Source organism: Leptodactylus fuscus, chromosome 2 (assembly GCF_031893055.1).
Source record: "Leptodactylus fuscus isolate aLepFus1 chromosome 2, aLepFus1.hap2, whole genome shotgun sequence".
NCBI classification, from domain to species: Eukaryota; Metazoa; Chordata; class Amphibia; order Anura; family Leptodactylidae; genus Leptodactylus; species Leptodactylus fuscus.
In genome coordinates, this window is record NC_134266.1 from 284209625 (window position 1) to 284224902 (window position 15278).

General features: G+C 45.8%; 1 protein-coding gene across 1 annotated transcript; it reads right to left on the reverse strand.

Moving 5' to 3' along the window:
- Positions 1–6065: 6065 nt before the first annotated feature.
- On the reverse strand, positions 6066–14622 carry LOC142193513 (ecto-ADP-ribosyltransferase 5-like). The gene is made up of 4 exons (XM_075262485.1): positions 13944–14622; positions 10673–10714; positions 6335–6405; positions 6066–6089 (listed from the first exon to the last, which is right to left on the reverse strand). The coding sequence occupies exons 1-4, from the start codon at positions 14620–14622 to the stop codon at positions 6066–6068; spliced, it is 816 nt and encodes a 271-aa protein (XP_075118586.1).
- Between the last annotated feature and the right edge of the window lie 656 nt (positions 14623–15278).

Sequence of the window (15278 nt, forward strand, 5' to 3'; positions counted from 1 at the left end):
AGGTACCACTCCTAGCTTTAGACTCATATTGTACATGTGCGTAATAATTCCACACAGCTGGTCACTGCACATTTTAAGAACTCTTGCGCTTATCCCATCGGGTCCGCCGGCCTTGTCTGCTTTAATCTTCTTGATTTCCCGACACACCAGAGACTCCTTGAGGATCAGATAGTCAGATTGCACTTGACTGCAGGTCCGTGGGGGTTGGGTCTTGCTGTGTAAGGGGAGGGTGTATATAGTGTAGTATATATAGTGGTGTATATAGTATCCTACTAATATTATTAAGGTGAAAGTTTGTGTGTTTGGATGTTTGTTCCTCAATCACAGCCAAACTGCTGAATGGATTTTGTTGAAATTTCACACACATATTTCCCAGGAAGGAAAGATAGGCTATAGTGTAGTATGTATAGTGGTGTATATAGTGGTGTATATAGTGTAGTATATAGTGGTGTAGAACACTGGGCCTTGCAGTAACACACATGGGGAGTCTGCTGTGGTAGACTTCGCTCTTAGAACCGCTGCACACCTCACTTATTTGGCCAGTTATGGGGCCAAAACTGACCAAATAGCTAAAATGTGAACCCAGCCTTACACGTCGATGTTAGTGCCAGGTATAAAGAACTGTGCAGAGGTTCAAGATCCTATTGTAGTGTTATAGAGCATTTTAGAGTGTTATAGAGTGTTTTATACCCTCATCTGCTGCTTTCACACAGATGTCTACAGAATCTGTTCTCCACAGTGGAGAGGGCGTCATAGTGACATGGCGACTAGTGTGGGGGCAGCAACAGCATGAGGAGACCATGGAGTGGCAAGGTGATATAATGTGGAGGTTGCAGCAGTGTGAGGAGGTTATACAGTGACTCAGTGGCAGGGTGTGGAGGTTGCAGCAGCCTTAGGGTCCATTCACACGGAGTAACGTGCCGCATGACCTGGCACGTATACGGCGTGTGAGATTTTGAGCATTGTAAAAGCTCCCATTAATTTCAATGGGAGCCTGGATTGTATACGCCGCATTATTTTGCGGCCGTGATTTTGCGGCACGTTACTCCGTGTGAATGGACCCTTAGGAAGCCCCAGAAGACCCAGTGGCATAGTGATCAGGAGGCAGCAGCATAAGGAGGCTAAACAGTGATCCCGTGGCAGAGTGAGGAGGTGGCAGCAGCGTGAGTAGGCCACAGAGTGGCAAGGTTATATAATGTGAAGGTAGCAACGGCCTTAGGAGGCCATACAGTGACTCAGTGGCAGAGTGGGGAGGCAGCAGTAGTTTGAGCAGGCCATATAGTGACCCAGTGGCAAAGTGTAGAGGTGAAAGCTGCATGAGTAGGCAACAGAGTGGCAAGGTGATATAATTTGGAGGTGTCAGCAGCCTTAGGGGGCCATGCAGTGACCAGGTGACCAGCTTTCCCAAGGCAAACTCGGCTGGTTGCATTAACAAATCCAGTTTGGCTGCCCAGTACTCCAGTGGATCATTCACAATGGGTGGCAGGGTGCACTCTAAGTATGCCATCACCTGGTGGTTCAAGTTCTGCTCTGGGTCTAGTTGCTGATAAGCAGGTTCTTCACTATGCAGGTGAAGAAAACTGCTCACCAGTGACTCTAGGCTCAGGCTGCTGCTTTTGGAGTGCTCAAATTGATCACTCAATTGCAATCAGCTACATCGACATCCACTAATGTCTGCAGGTTACTGTTGTCCTCCTCAATGGTCTCTGAGCCAGGAGCCTGACTGCTCCCAACACCAGCTCCTTACACTACTCTCCTCATAAAGGTAGGTAGAGGACACGTTAGGGTACACGGCCTGCTCTCCGGCCATGCCAAGTGGGGATGTCTGATGTTAGAACCCATAACAACCTGTACAATAAAACCGAAACAATGTTTAATCTGCATGCTGAACTTCAGAGAAAGAAAACACTGGAAATTATGATTTTTGCTCATTTTGCCTTTCAAAAAATGCGATAAAAGGTGATCAAAAAGTAATATATATCCCAAAACAGTACCAGAAAAAAGCACAGGTTGTCCCGCAAAAAATAAGCCCTGGATCATCTCTGTCAACAGATTAATAAAAATGTTACACATCTCAGAAGGTGATGATGCAAAAATAATAGATTAATGTCCCCAAATGGATTTCCCCATTCTTCATGGTAACGAATTGCTGACAGCATTGGGAGCAGGTGTTAGCTGTAAATGACACCCGGCTCCATAACCCACTGTTGGAGCACAGCTGGGATTGGGAGTTTTAACCTCTTGGATGCCATGGTCAAACTCAACAGCGGCATCCAAGGGGTTCTCCGATGCTAAATGTCCCTCTCGGCACCCACCGCTGCAAGATCAGGGATGCAAACAGGGCCGGCATCAGCTCTTGAGAGGGTCCACTTAGCAGTGGAGTAGGGTACGGGCCCTCGGCCAGCTGGAAATGGCCAGTGCCCCGGACCACCATGATAGCGGTTGGGGAAAGCTTGGTTTCATGACCGCTATACATACTGCTAATGGAGAAGGGTCTGGCGATAGCTGTAGAGGGAGGGGGTCTTGGGAGCATGTAATACTGTGGACATATAATACTGTGTAGGGGCCACTGGGGACATATAATACTGTGTAGGGGCCACTGGGGACATATAATACTGTGTAGGGGCCACTGGGGACATATATTACTGTGTAGGGGCCACTGGGGACATATAATACTGTGTAGGGGCTACTGGGGACATATAATACTGTGTAGGGGACACTGGGGACATATAATACTGTGTAGGGGCTACTGGGGACATCTAATACTGTGTAGAGGCCACTGGGGACATATAATACTGTGTAGGGGCCACTGGGGACATATATTACTGTGTAGGGGCCACTGGGGACATATAATACTGTGTAGGGGCCACTGGGGACATATAATACTGTGTAGGGGCCACTGGGGACATATAATACTGTGTAGGGGCTACTGGGGACATCTAATACTGTGTAGAGGCCACTGGGGACATATAATACTGTGTAGGGGCCACTGAGGACATATAATACTGTGTAGCGGCCACTGGGGACATATAATACTGTGTAGGGGCTACTGGGAACATATAACACTGTGTAGGGGCCACTGGGGACATATAATAATGTGTAGGGGACACTGGGGACATATAATACTGTGTAGGGGCCACTGGGGACATATAATAATGTGTAGGGGCCACTGGGGACATATAATACTGTGTAGCGGCCACTGGGGACATATAATACTGTGTAGGGGCCACTGAGGACATATAATACTGTGTAGCGGCCACTGGGGACATATAATACTGTGTAGGGGCTACTGGGAACATATAACACTGTGTAGGGGCCACTGGGGACATATAATAATGTGTAGGGGACACTGGGGACATATAATACTGTGTAGGGGCCACTGGGGACATATAATACTGTGTAGGGGCCACTGGGGACATATAATACTGTGTAGGGGACACTGGGGACATATAATACTGTGTAGGGGCTACTGGGGACATCTAATACTGTGTAGAGGCCACTGGGGACATATAATACTGTGTAGAGGCCACTGTGGACATATAATACTGTGTAGGGGCTACTGGGGACATATAATACTGTGTAGGGGCCACTGGGGACATATAATACTGTGTAGGGGCCACTGGGGACATATAATACTGTGTAGGGGCTACTGGGAACATATAACACTGTGTAGGGGCCACTGGGGACATATAATACTGTGTAGGGGCTACTGGGGACATATAATACTGTGTAGAGGCCACTGGGGACATATAATACTGTGTAGAGGCCACTGTGGACATATAATACTGTGTAGGGGCTACTGGGAACATATAACACTGTGTAGGGGCCACTGGGGACATATAATAATGTGTAGGGGACACTGGGGACATATAATACTGTGTAGGGGCCACTGGGGACATATAATACTGTGTAGGGGCCACTGTGGACATATAATACTGTGTAGAGGCCACTGGGGACATATAATACTGTGTAGGGGCCACTGGGGACATATAATACTGTGTAGGGGCTACTGGGGACATATAATACTGTGTAGGGGCCACTGGGGACATATAATACTGTGTAGGGGCCACTGGGGACATATAATACTGTGTAGGGGCCACTGGGGACATATAATACTGTGTAGGGGACACTGGGGACATATAATACTGTGTAGGGGCTACTGGGGACATCTAATACTGTGTAGAGGCCACTGGGGACATATAATACTGTGTAGAGGCCACTGTGGACATATAATACTGTGTAGGGGCTACTGGGGACATATAATACTGTGTAGGGGCCACTGGGGACATATAATACTGTGTAGGGGCCACTGGGGACATATAATACTGTGTAGGGGCTACTGGGAACATATAACACTGTGTAGGGGCCACTGGGGACATATAATACTGTGTAGGGGCTACTGGGGACATATAATACTGTGTAGAGGCCACTGGGGACATATAATACTGTGTAGAGGCCACTGTGGACATATAATACTGTGTAGGGGCTACTGGGAACATATAACACTGTGTAGGGGCCACTGGGGACATATAATAATGTGTAGGGGCCACTGGGGACATATAATACTGTGTAGGGGCCACTGGGGACATATAATACTGTGTAGGGGCCACTGTGGACATATAATACTGTGTAGAGGCCACTGGGGACATATAATACTGTGTAGGGGCCACTGGGGACATATAATACTGTGTAGGGGCTACTGGGGACATATAATACTGTGTAGGGGCCACTGGGGACATATAATACTGTGTAGGGGCCACTGGGGACATATAATACTGTGTAGGGGCCACTGGGGACATATAATACTGTGTAGGGGCCACTACTTTTTTTTTTTTTTACATTTTTTTCTTTTTGTCTCTATAGGGGATTGAAGCAGCAATATTTTGATGGCTGCTTCTATAGGTATACGTTGTATACATGTGTATTGCAGTGTATAGGAGGCTGTCAGTCGTGCAGACATACAGGCTGAGTCTTCATTCAAGGCAGGATCAACCAGGTAAATGGAGAGACAATGATGGGGCAGAACTGGGGTCACTGGTCAGATCTGACGAATAGGAGCAGCAGCACCCCACAAAAAATGCTGCGGCGGCCGATCGGGACCCCAATAGATAATGAAATCCCTGAGATGTTGTAGTTGTGTGTGACTGTGCATCTCAGGGGTTAACACCCACAATTGGAGTTCAGCTTCGACCAGGGGTGTTAGAGGACAGCGTCCGCCATTACATGTGGAAAATTCGCTCATCTCTAAAATATATCTTGTACAATGTGAGGACAAAACCCCCAAAATTCACCAAATCATTAGAACACGACTGGCTGCGGCTGGGAGGGAATGTATATAGACGTAACCCCTAAAAAATGAGTTTGAGAAATTTTCTAGTAAATCTGAAGAATCGCTGTCACACTTGTAAGATTTATAATGTGCAAAATACATTACAGGACGATTATAAGATGATCCGATATAAAGCCGAGACATGGGAGAGAATATTATTAGGGTATTTGGGGGGTAAGACTGTCTGAGCATTTCATGTTTTGAAAATTGCGATTTTTTTTTGCAAATCTCCAATTGTTTGGATCAATCTTTACCACTAACATGAAGTAGAAAGTGTCACGAAAAAACAATCTCAAAATCACTTGTGTAAGTTATAGCGTCAGATGCAAAAAATGAGACTGTGCCCTTTAGGGGTTTCATTTGCTTTACTAAAAATCGGAGCCAATCTGAGCAGGGTGAGCAGTCTATTGTTCTTATTCTGTGTCAATACTGACATGTAGAGAGACAGGAATCAGGACGTGTCCAATGGAAAATACAAGTTTATTGTTGAAAAAACTTAAATATACTAAATACACTCATTACCAAAAAAATAACACTCCAATAATTGGATAAGGATGACCCATGGAGGGGATGACAATGTTAAAGCCAAAGGGCTTATTAGGGTATTAGGGAAAACTGGACAAGTGGGCGGAGGCTCTAGGACCCCGATGGCTCCTCTAGCCTGGATACAAGATGAGATACGGCTGGATAGAAATTGGATTGGTTTTATGGAGTCTTCTTATGGAAATTGAACGTCTTAACCAAATGATGGTGGACACGGCTGTAATAGAGAGAGATATATGAAGATCATTGGCTGAGTCCTTTTCCTGACTTCCTCCATTGGTAATGGACTGATCTATGAAGCTTGATACTATATAGAGACTACGCAGTTATATGGAGAATATCAGGGTCTCCCCATCACATTTGTAAATCATATCCAGGTGACCACTTCAGAAATAGACTTCACATTTTCATTCAGGGGTCTCAAGAATCCCAACCAATTCTTCAACTCATTAAAAACCTTACAGCTACGATGATTGCAATAAACTTAATGACCAGTAGGGGCGCAGTCAACATTGCTCTCAGTTCCATTACACCTAGAAAGAAATGATTCCGTGAATACATTTGGACATACAATGTAACCTCCTGACAGTCACATTAAAATTGTACAAATCCTCCAGAAAGTGTCAACTTTTTGTTTTGTAGATTTAGAATTTCTGGCTGAAGTGAATAGTCCTGACCCGTAACGCCGATGCCTTATGTGCATGTTAACCCTTTCCCTGCTGCAGACTTATGTCCTAACAGGTTGGTACTTCAGCAGCCAAGGGAATATGTAGATGTGAAGTTCCTGCGGTTCATCATTACTGGTGTTAGACAGTTCTAAGTCTAGATCTGATGACTACGGGGGGTCCCGGGGTCTTGTGAGATGTCTCCAAGATCTTCTTCATAACCCTAATAGATCCTGAGAATCGGCTTAGGATCTATTAGGGCTATGAAGAAGATCTTGGAGACATCTCACAAGACCCCGGGACCTCCCGTAGTCATCAGATCAAGACTTATAACTGTCTAACACCAGTAATGATGAACTGCAGGAACTTCAGAGGTTGTGTCCATAATAGGTGAGCAATAAAGCAGCCGTGTGGGGCCAATCTGAACAAGCCCCTACTTATCTCATTAGTTAGGTCTAGAAATTATTCATTATTCATACAAGAGACAGCAAAACACTGGACTTGCTCTTTGCCAATGTAAGGGATGCATATAACTCATCTGCCCTACCGCGCCTAGGCAGATCAGATCACAACCTGGTACATCTGCGAACCACATACACTCCACTGGTGCGCAGAGAACCGGCGGTTACTCGTACAGTGAAGATTTGGTCAGAGGGAAGTGTCGAGTCTCTAAAGGACTGTTTTAATATAACTCTGTGTGAAGTATTTCAAGACTCATTTCCAGAGTACATTGAGGGACTCACACACTGCATAACGGACTACATTAATTTCTGTGTGGACAGCACGGTACCAACTAGGAAGGTGAGGTGTTTCTCCAATAACAAACCATGGATCAACTCTGAGATTAAAACTCTTCTTAAGGAGAAAAAGCAAATTTTTAGGTCTGGGGACAAAAATGGCCTGGGGGCGGTGCAGAAACAACTAAGACAACTGATCAGAGAAGGGAAAGCCAACTACAGGCGGAAGATAGAACTACAGATGGGGGAGGGTAGAGTCTCAAAGGTCTGGGACAGCCTGAAGGTGATATCCGGACATAAACAACAACAAATGGCAGCTCATCAGATTGAAGGAGACAGGAAGTGGCTTAATGAGCTTAATCTATTCTTCTATAGATTCGACTCCAAACCAACTCCCCCCTCACAAGCAACCCCCTCCCCTCACACACCAAGACCCAACCCCCACCGACTGGCAGTAAATCGCAATCTGAATGTCTGATCCTCAAGGAGTCTCTGGTATGTCGGGAAATCAAGAGAATTAAGGCAGACAAGGCCGGCGGACCCGATGGGATAAGCGCAAGAGTTCTTAAAATGTGCAGTGACCAGCTGTGTGGTATTATTACGCACATGTACAATATCAGCCTGAAGCTGGGAGTAGTACCTCAACTGTGGAAAACATCTTGTGTGGTACCAGTCCCAAAGAAACCCAACCCGATGGACTACAATGACTACAGACCTGTAGCACTGACATATTTCCTGATGAAGGTCCTAGGGAGACTGGTCCTGACACACCTACACCCCCTAGTGAGCTCCGCTCTGGACCCCCTTCAGTTTGCCTATCGGCCGGGCATTGGGGTAGATGACGCCATCATCCACCTTCTTCACAGAGCTCTCTCTCACCTGGAGAAACCCGGGAACACTGTGAGAATAATGTTCTTTGATTTCTCCAGTGCGTTCAACACCATCAGCCAGAGCTACTGAGGGAGAAGCTGAACCTTGGTGGTGTGGACCATCACCTGTCCTACTGGATCCTAGACTACCTGACACCCCACCCTCAGTATGTGAGAGCCCAGGACTGTGTGTCTGACACTGTGATCTGTAATACGGGGGCACCACAAGGTACAGTTCTTGCCCCATTTCTCTTCACACTGTACACTGCTGACTTTAGGCACAACTCCTCCAGCTGTTACTTACAGAAGTACTCCGATGACTCTGCTATAGTCGGCCTTATCACTGATGGCGACGATCGGGAATACAGAGACTTAAATAGGGTTTTTGTTGAATGGTGCCAGCAGAACCAGCTCAGGATTAATGCTGGGAAGACCAAGGAGATGGTGGTGGACTTTAGTAAACGGAGAGGTGCTCCAACCCCGGAGATCCAAGGGACATGCATTGAGATAGTCAGGACCTATAAGTATCTGGGTGTGCTCCTCAATAATAAACTAGACTGGGCTGATCACCTGGAGGCGCTGCACAGAAAGGGCCACGGCAGGCTCTACCTGCTCAGGAGGCTGAGGGCCGGGAGTCCAGGGGACACTTCTTAGGGCCTTCTTCAACTCTGTGGTTGCCTCAGCCATCTTTTTCGGTGTAGCCTGCTGGGGGAGCAGTATATCAACCAGGGACAGAAATAGGCTTGACAGGATGATCAGGAGGGCCAGCTCTGTCCTGGGGAGCCCCTTGGACCCAGTACAGGTGGTGGGTGACAGAAGGATACTGTCTGTGGTGACCTCCATGCAGGAGAACAAATCCCACCCCATGTATGGGACCCTGATGGGACTTGGCAGCACTGTAAGCGACCGTCTGCTTCACCCCAAGTGTGAGAAGGAGCTATCGCAAGTCCTTCCTTCCAACCGCGACCAGGCTGTATAATCTACATCAGACCAAGCGAAGACACTCCGCACAGAGAAATAATGATTATGAATGTCCTCCTTCTTTCTTCTCTGTTCCCAAGCTGCTATGGACTCCTAGTATATCTTTCTCAGCATATGTGTGTCTACTACTTCTGAAATATTTACTGTGTATTATCCTGTATCTGTATTACTATGCAGCTGAAACATACTGAAATTTCCCCACTGTGGGACTATTAAAGGATTATCTTATCTTATCTTATCTTATCTTATTAGAGTTACAATTTTTAGAGGAGAATAGAAAATTCTCTTTCTATGTAAATTCCTATTTATTCTGCATGCACATTAGTTGCCACATTTCTGCAACTTTGATGTTTCTTTAGCACCCGCACCTGTAAATATATATATGTGGTATATAGAAGTTCATCACATCTTGAAGGGTTTTGGAAAGTACAATGTGTCTGCAGAAAGGGATTGCTTGATCTCACACTTAAGTGGCAAATTCGAGCTTTTGTGCAACTTTTGCCTGTAATCTCTGTTTGCTGCAAAGTTGCATGAAGGTGTCTGTATATATGAAATATTAAGCTTTGTTTGTATATACGTTATGCTGTGTAAGCTCAATAAAGTTAGATTTTGGCATCACATTCACAGAGTTTTAACAGACTAGTGAGTGATTTTCACAATATTGGGCCCCGGCCTAAAAACAGATTTTTATTCCTTCTAGTTCTGGTGACTTTCTGAAGACACGTGCATGCAGGTTCAGGCCTCAGTGATATGAATGAACTCTGCACATAGTGAGATCTGGCGTATATGGCTTTTAAGGTCCAGCCCACTACAATGGGAGCCATCGTGTTATAGTCAGTACATGAACTTATACACGTTGTACTGGTCAGACAAAGAAATGAGAGGACCTCTCGAGAGTCTCCTTGTGGATTTTCATAAGGTTTTACCCATCAGCTTCATATCACACTGAATTTGTTTATTTCCGGATCGGCAGTGCTGTGCAGTCTGGGGGGTGTCCTGGGTGATGTCACAGGCTCGGAAGACTGCATAAGCCAGTGACTGAGCCTCAGTTTTCATGTAGGATGCACAGGGGTTAAATTAGGCCGGAGGAGGATGCACCAATGTCCTGGCAGTCTTGAGATCCCAGAGAATACTAAGTGGATGCCCAGTGGAGTCGGCCTCAACAGTCATGTGAGGGGCACCAACGTTATGACACCTTTCACCCAAGCATCATGAGATTGGGTCCCCCCACATGACCAGTAGGGCCCAAACAGGAGCCCTAGTGGTGACCCTGGGACATGTGCCATTAAAAAGACACTGGAAGAGGCCACAAGAGCCTATTGGTGAATATCTGATGTCCAGGAGAGGTCAGGAAAGGTGACCTTATGATACTGTGTGGAGTTATAGTTCTGAAGAGACTACATAACATCATAACTATTCATAGGTGGCAATACCCTAAAATTTTGTGTTTAGCTAATGCACACGATTTATTAAAAAATTTATAACAAAAAAATTGTTATGGACCAACTGACTCTTCTCTAGAAAAACATCTGTAAGTTGTGTCCTCACCTGATGTCAGGGGGTCATAGATGCAGTTTTCTCTCTTTTTCCCTGTAATCAGAAAAGAAGGATCACTGTGAATCAGGAGGACACTACATGTATGACAAGATAACCTGACCACAATAAGGACATCATGGCTGGTTATCAGGAGGGCACTACATGTATGAGAAGATAACCCGACCACAATAAGGACATCATGACTGGTTATCAGGAGGACACTGCATGTATGAGAAGATAACCCGACCACAATAAGGACATCATGGCTGGTTATCAGGAGGACACTACATGTATGAGAAGATAACCCGACCACAATAAGGACATCATGACTGGTTATCAGGAGGACACTACATGTGTGAGAAGATAACCTGACCACAATAAGGACATCATGGCTGGTTATCAGGAGAACACTACATGTATGAGAAGATAACCTGACCACAATAAGGACATCATGGATGGTTATCAGGAGGACACTACATGTATGAGAAGATAACCCGACCACAATAAGGACATCATGGCTGGTTATCAGGAGGGGACACTGCATGTATGAGAAGATAACCGGACCACAATAAGGATATCATGGCTGGTTATCAGGAGGACACTACATGTATGAGAAGATAACCTGACCACAATAAGGACATCATGGCTGGTTATCAGGAGGGGACACTACATGTATGAGAAGATAACCTGACCACAGTAAGGACATCATGGCTGGTTATCAGGAGGGGACAGTACATGTATGAGAAGATAACCCGACCACAATAAGGACATCATGGCTGGTTATCAGGAGTACACTACATGTATGAGAAGATAACCTGACCACAATAAGGACATCATGGCTAGTTATCAGGAGGACACTACATGTATGAGAAGATAACCTGACCACAATAAGGACATCATGGCTAGTTATCAGGAGGACACTACATGTATGAGAAGATAACCCGACCACAATAAGGACATCATGGCTGGTTATCAGGAGGGGACACTGCATGTATGAGAAGATAACCGGACCACAATAAGGATATCATGGCTGGTTATCAGGAGGACACTACATGTATGAGAAGATAACCTGACCACAATAAGGACATCATGGCTGGTTATCAGGAGGGGACACTACATGTATGAGAAGATAACCTGACCACAATAAGGACACCATGGCTGGTTATCAGGAGGGGACACTACATGTATGAGAAGATAACCCGACCACAATAAGGACATCATGGCTGGTTATCAGGAGGGGACACTACATGTGTGAGAAGATAACCTGACCACAATAAGGACATCATGGCTGGTTATCAGGAGAACACTACATGTATGAGAAGATAACCTGACCACAATAAGGACATCATGGATGGTTATCAGGAGGACACTACATGTATGAGAAGATAACCCGACCACAATAAGGACATCATGGCTGGTTATCAGGAGGACACTGCATGTATGAGAAGATAACCGGACCACAATAAGGATATCATGGCTGGTTATCAGGAGGACACTACATGTATGAGAAGATAACCTGACCACAATAAGGACATCATGGCTGGTTATCAGGAGGGGACACTACATGTATGAGAAGATAACCTGACCACAATAAGGACACCATGGCTGGTTATCAGGAGGGGACACTACATGTATGAGAAGATAACCCGACCACAATAAGGACATCATGGCTGGTTATCAGGAGTACACTACATGTATGAGAAGATAACCTGACCACAATAAGGACATCATGGCTAGTTATCAGGAGTACACTACATGTATGAGAAGATAACCTGACCACAATAAGGACATCATGGCTGGTTATCAGGAGGACACTACTAAAACGGTTACAGAAAATCTTTAAAATTCTGCAATGTGCCCTGATACGACTCCCATCTGGCCCAGCGATCACATGGCTGTTGGGACCGGGAACACCATGAGAAAGGGAAAAAAAAATAGCCCCCATAGGTCCATTACGTTCTTTTGGGGGAGGGGTTCAATGAGTGAAAAAATAAATAAATAAAAATACCCTCCCAAAAAAAGTACAGAAACATCATAAAAAACACACCCATGTCCACATTACAGGTTCCAGCTCTGCCCTGTGATGTAACAGTAAGTTTCAGCCATGTAATCTGATAGGCCTCAAAAAACGTTCCAAACAGGTTCCCTCATCTGTATTGTGAGGCGGTACGTTCCTGTAGATGAGGCTGGAGGGCCATGAAACAAGTCTGTTAACCCTTCTGGTACTGAAATCAGCAGTCACCAGGATAGAGGAGGACCCGAAAAACACAAACCCTATCTGCTTAAAAGGGGGCTACAAGAGGAAAGCTGCGGACCCCATAGACTGTAATGGGGACACCAGGCTTCTGCCCCAAACCCTACAGAAACATTTCTCGGCAGATTTTAATAGGAATGGGGGTCGGAGTCCCCAGCGGTTCCCCATTACTAGTGTGACCACAGCCTTACAGTCCTCCGCCTCCACCAGATATACCGGGAGCTACATCAGCCACCGAATGGAGACCTAATGGAGACCGAGCTACAACTGCCCATAACCCATCTGGAAAAAGGGATTTTATCTTTCCTCCACAATAACAATAACCTCTAAAATTTTTATCCTTTTATCTTATTGCGACTTACATCTTGGCTATTTACCCCACAGGTATTGGCTACTTACCCACCAGGTATTGGTGACTTACCCCCAGGTTTTGGTTACTTACTCCCCTGGTATTGGCGACATACCCCCAGGTATTGGCTACTTACCCCCCAGATATTGGCTACTTACCCCCAGGTATTGGCTACTTACTCTCCAGGTCTTGGCTACTTACTCCCCAGGTATTGGCTACTTACTCCCCAGGTATTGGCTACTTACTCCCCAGGTATTGGCTACTTACCCACCAAGTATTGGTGACTTACCCCCAGGTCTTGGTTACTTACTCCCCTGGTATAGGCGACTTACCCCCAGGTATTGGCTACTTACCCCCAGGTATTGGCTGCTTACCCCCAGGTATTGGCTACTTACCCCCAGGTATTGGCTACCTACTCTCCAGGTCTTGGCTACCTACCCCCCAGGTATTGGCTACTTACTCTCCAGGTCTTGGCTGCTAACTCCCCAGGTCTTGGCTATTTACCCCCCAGGTGTTGGCTTCTTACCCCCCAGGTGTTGGCTACTTACCCCCCAGGTGTTGGCTACTTACCCCCCAGGTATTGGCTACTTACTCTCCAGGTCTTGGCTGCTAACTCCCCAGGTGTTGGCTACTTACCCCCCAGGTGTTGGCTACTTACCCCCCAGGTGTTGGCTACTTACCCCCCAGGTAGGCACAGTTATAATAACTGCACTTCCTATTTGTGCTCTGCAGGGTGATCTTGTTCCGTTTCTCATCATAGCTGGTGACATGGAACACTTCATTCATGGGTATCAGAACCTCCCCGTCCATTGGATGAAAAGAGAAGTTTAGGAATACAAGCCCGAAGCATGTGCTAATGAACTGTGATATGTCTTCAGCTTCCCAATTCTGCTGAATTTTGTTAGACGCTGCATAAGGAAATCTTATTCTAACTGGGGCCAGAGGGAGTAACGGTGGAATCAGCCCATTTTCAATACTGAATACGGTCAATGGTTTTCCATCACATCCGGGCCGAAGCAGGGTCATAGCTCTGGTCATATAGAAGTGTAATGCATGGAACCTGAAAGACTCGGGATCTCGGCCATAGCTCATCACATCGCTAATTAAAAGGTCAAGAACAGAAACTGTATTGTGTCGCATCATGGTGGGTATTAATAACGCTATCCCATATTCATCCTTGAAACCATCAGGAAGACGTCTAATAGCAGATTTTCTTTTCTGCCATAAAGCAAAGGAATATTTCCAGGCTTCGTCAAGCTCAGGAGTCCTCCGTCTTTCCTTCCTCAATAGTTCTGATGCTAATGACTCCATTTTGTCGGAGCATCCAATGTATTGATCATCAAATGAATCCTCGGCCATGTCCAGTCTCACAAGGCAGAAGGAGACCTGCAAAGTAAAACATAAATGAATAGAAGAATGAAGAGAGGCGTACATGGGGCGCGGGAATGAAAATTAGCAAAAAATATCCTGTACCACTCCGGCCTGGCTGCGGGAGACTGTCCATGTAATATATAGACAGCACTAGCCCATCAGGACAGAAGCCACTCACATACAGGGCACCTTTCTATGATGTCCTTATGACCTAATAGGGTGACATTAAGTAATGCTGTGGTAGAAGTCAATGATGTAATAAGTATATATAATGTACTAGCAGGAGGACCCGGCTTCACACGGGTATATTTAATGTTTTGTTTTTGTAGTGGCCCCATAAGAATTGTCTAAGACTTGCGTATCTAATCCTCCGGCATTCGGTACTGTGTGCAGATGTGCGTATATAATCTTCCGGCGTGTGGTACTGTGTGAAGACACACATATCTAATCCTCTGGTGTGTGATACTGTGTGCTAACCTGTGTATCTAATCCTTCAGCATATGGTACTTTGTGCAGACGCGCGTATCTAATCTTCTGGCATGTGGAACTTTGTGCAGACGCGCGTATCTAATCCTCCGGCATGTGGTACTTTGTGCAGACACACATATCTAATCCCGTGGCATGTGGAACTGTGTGTAGATGTG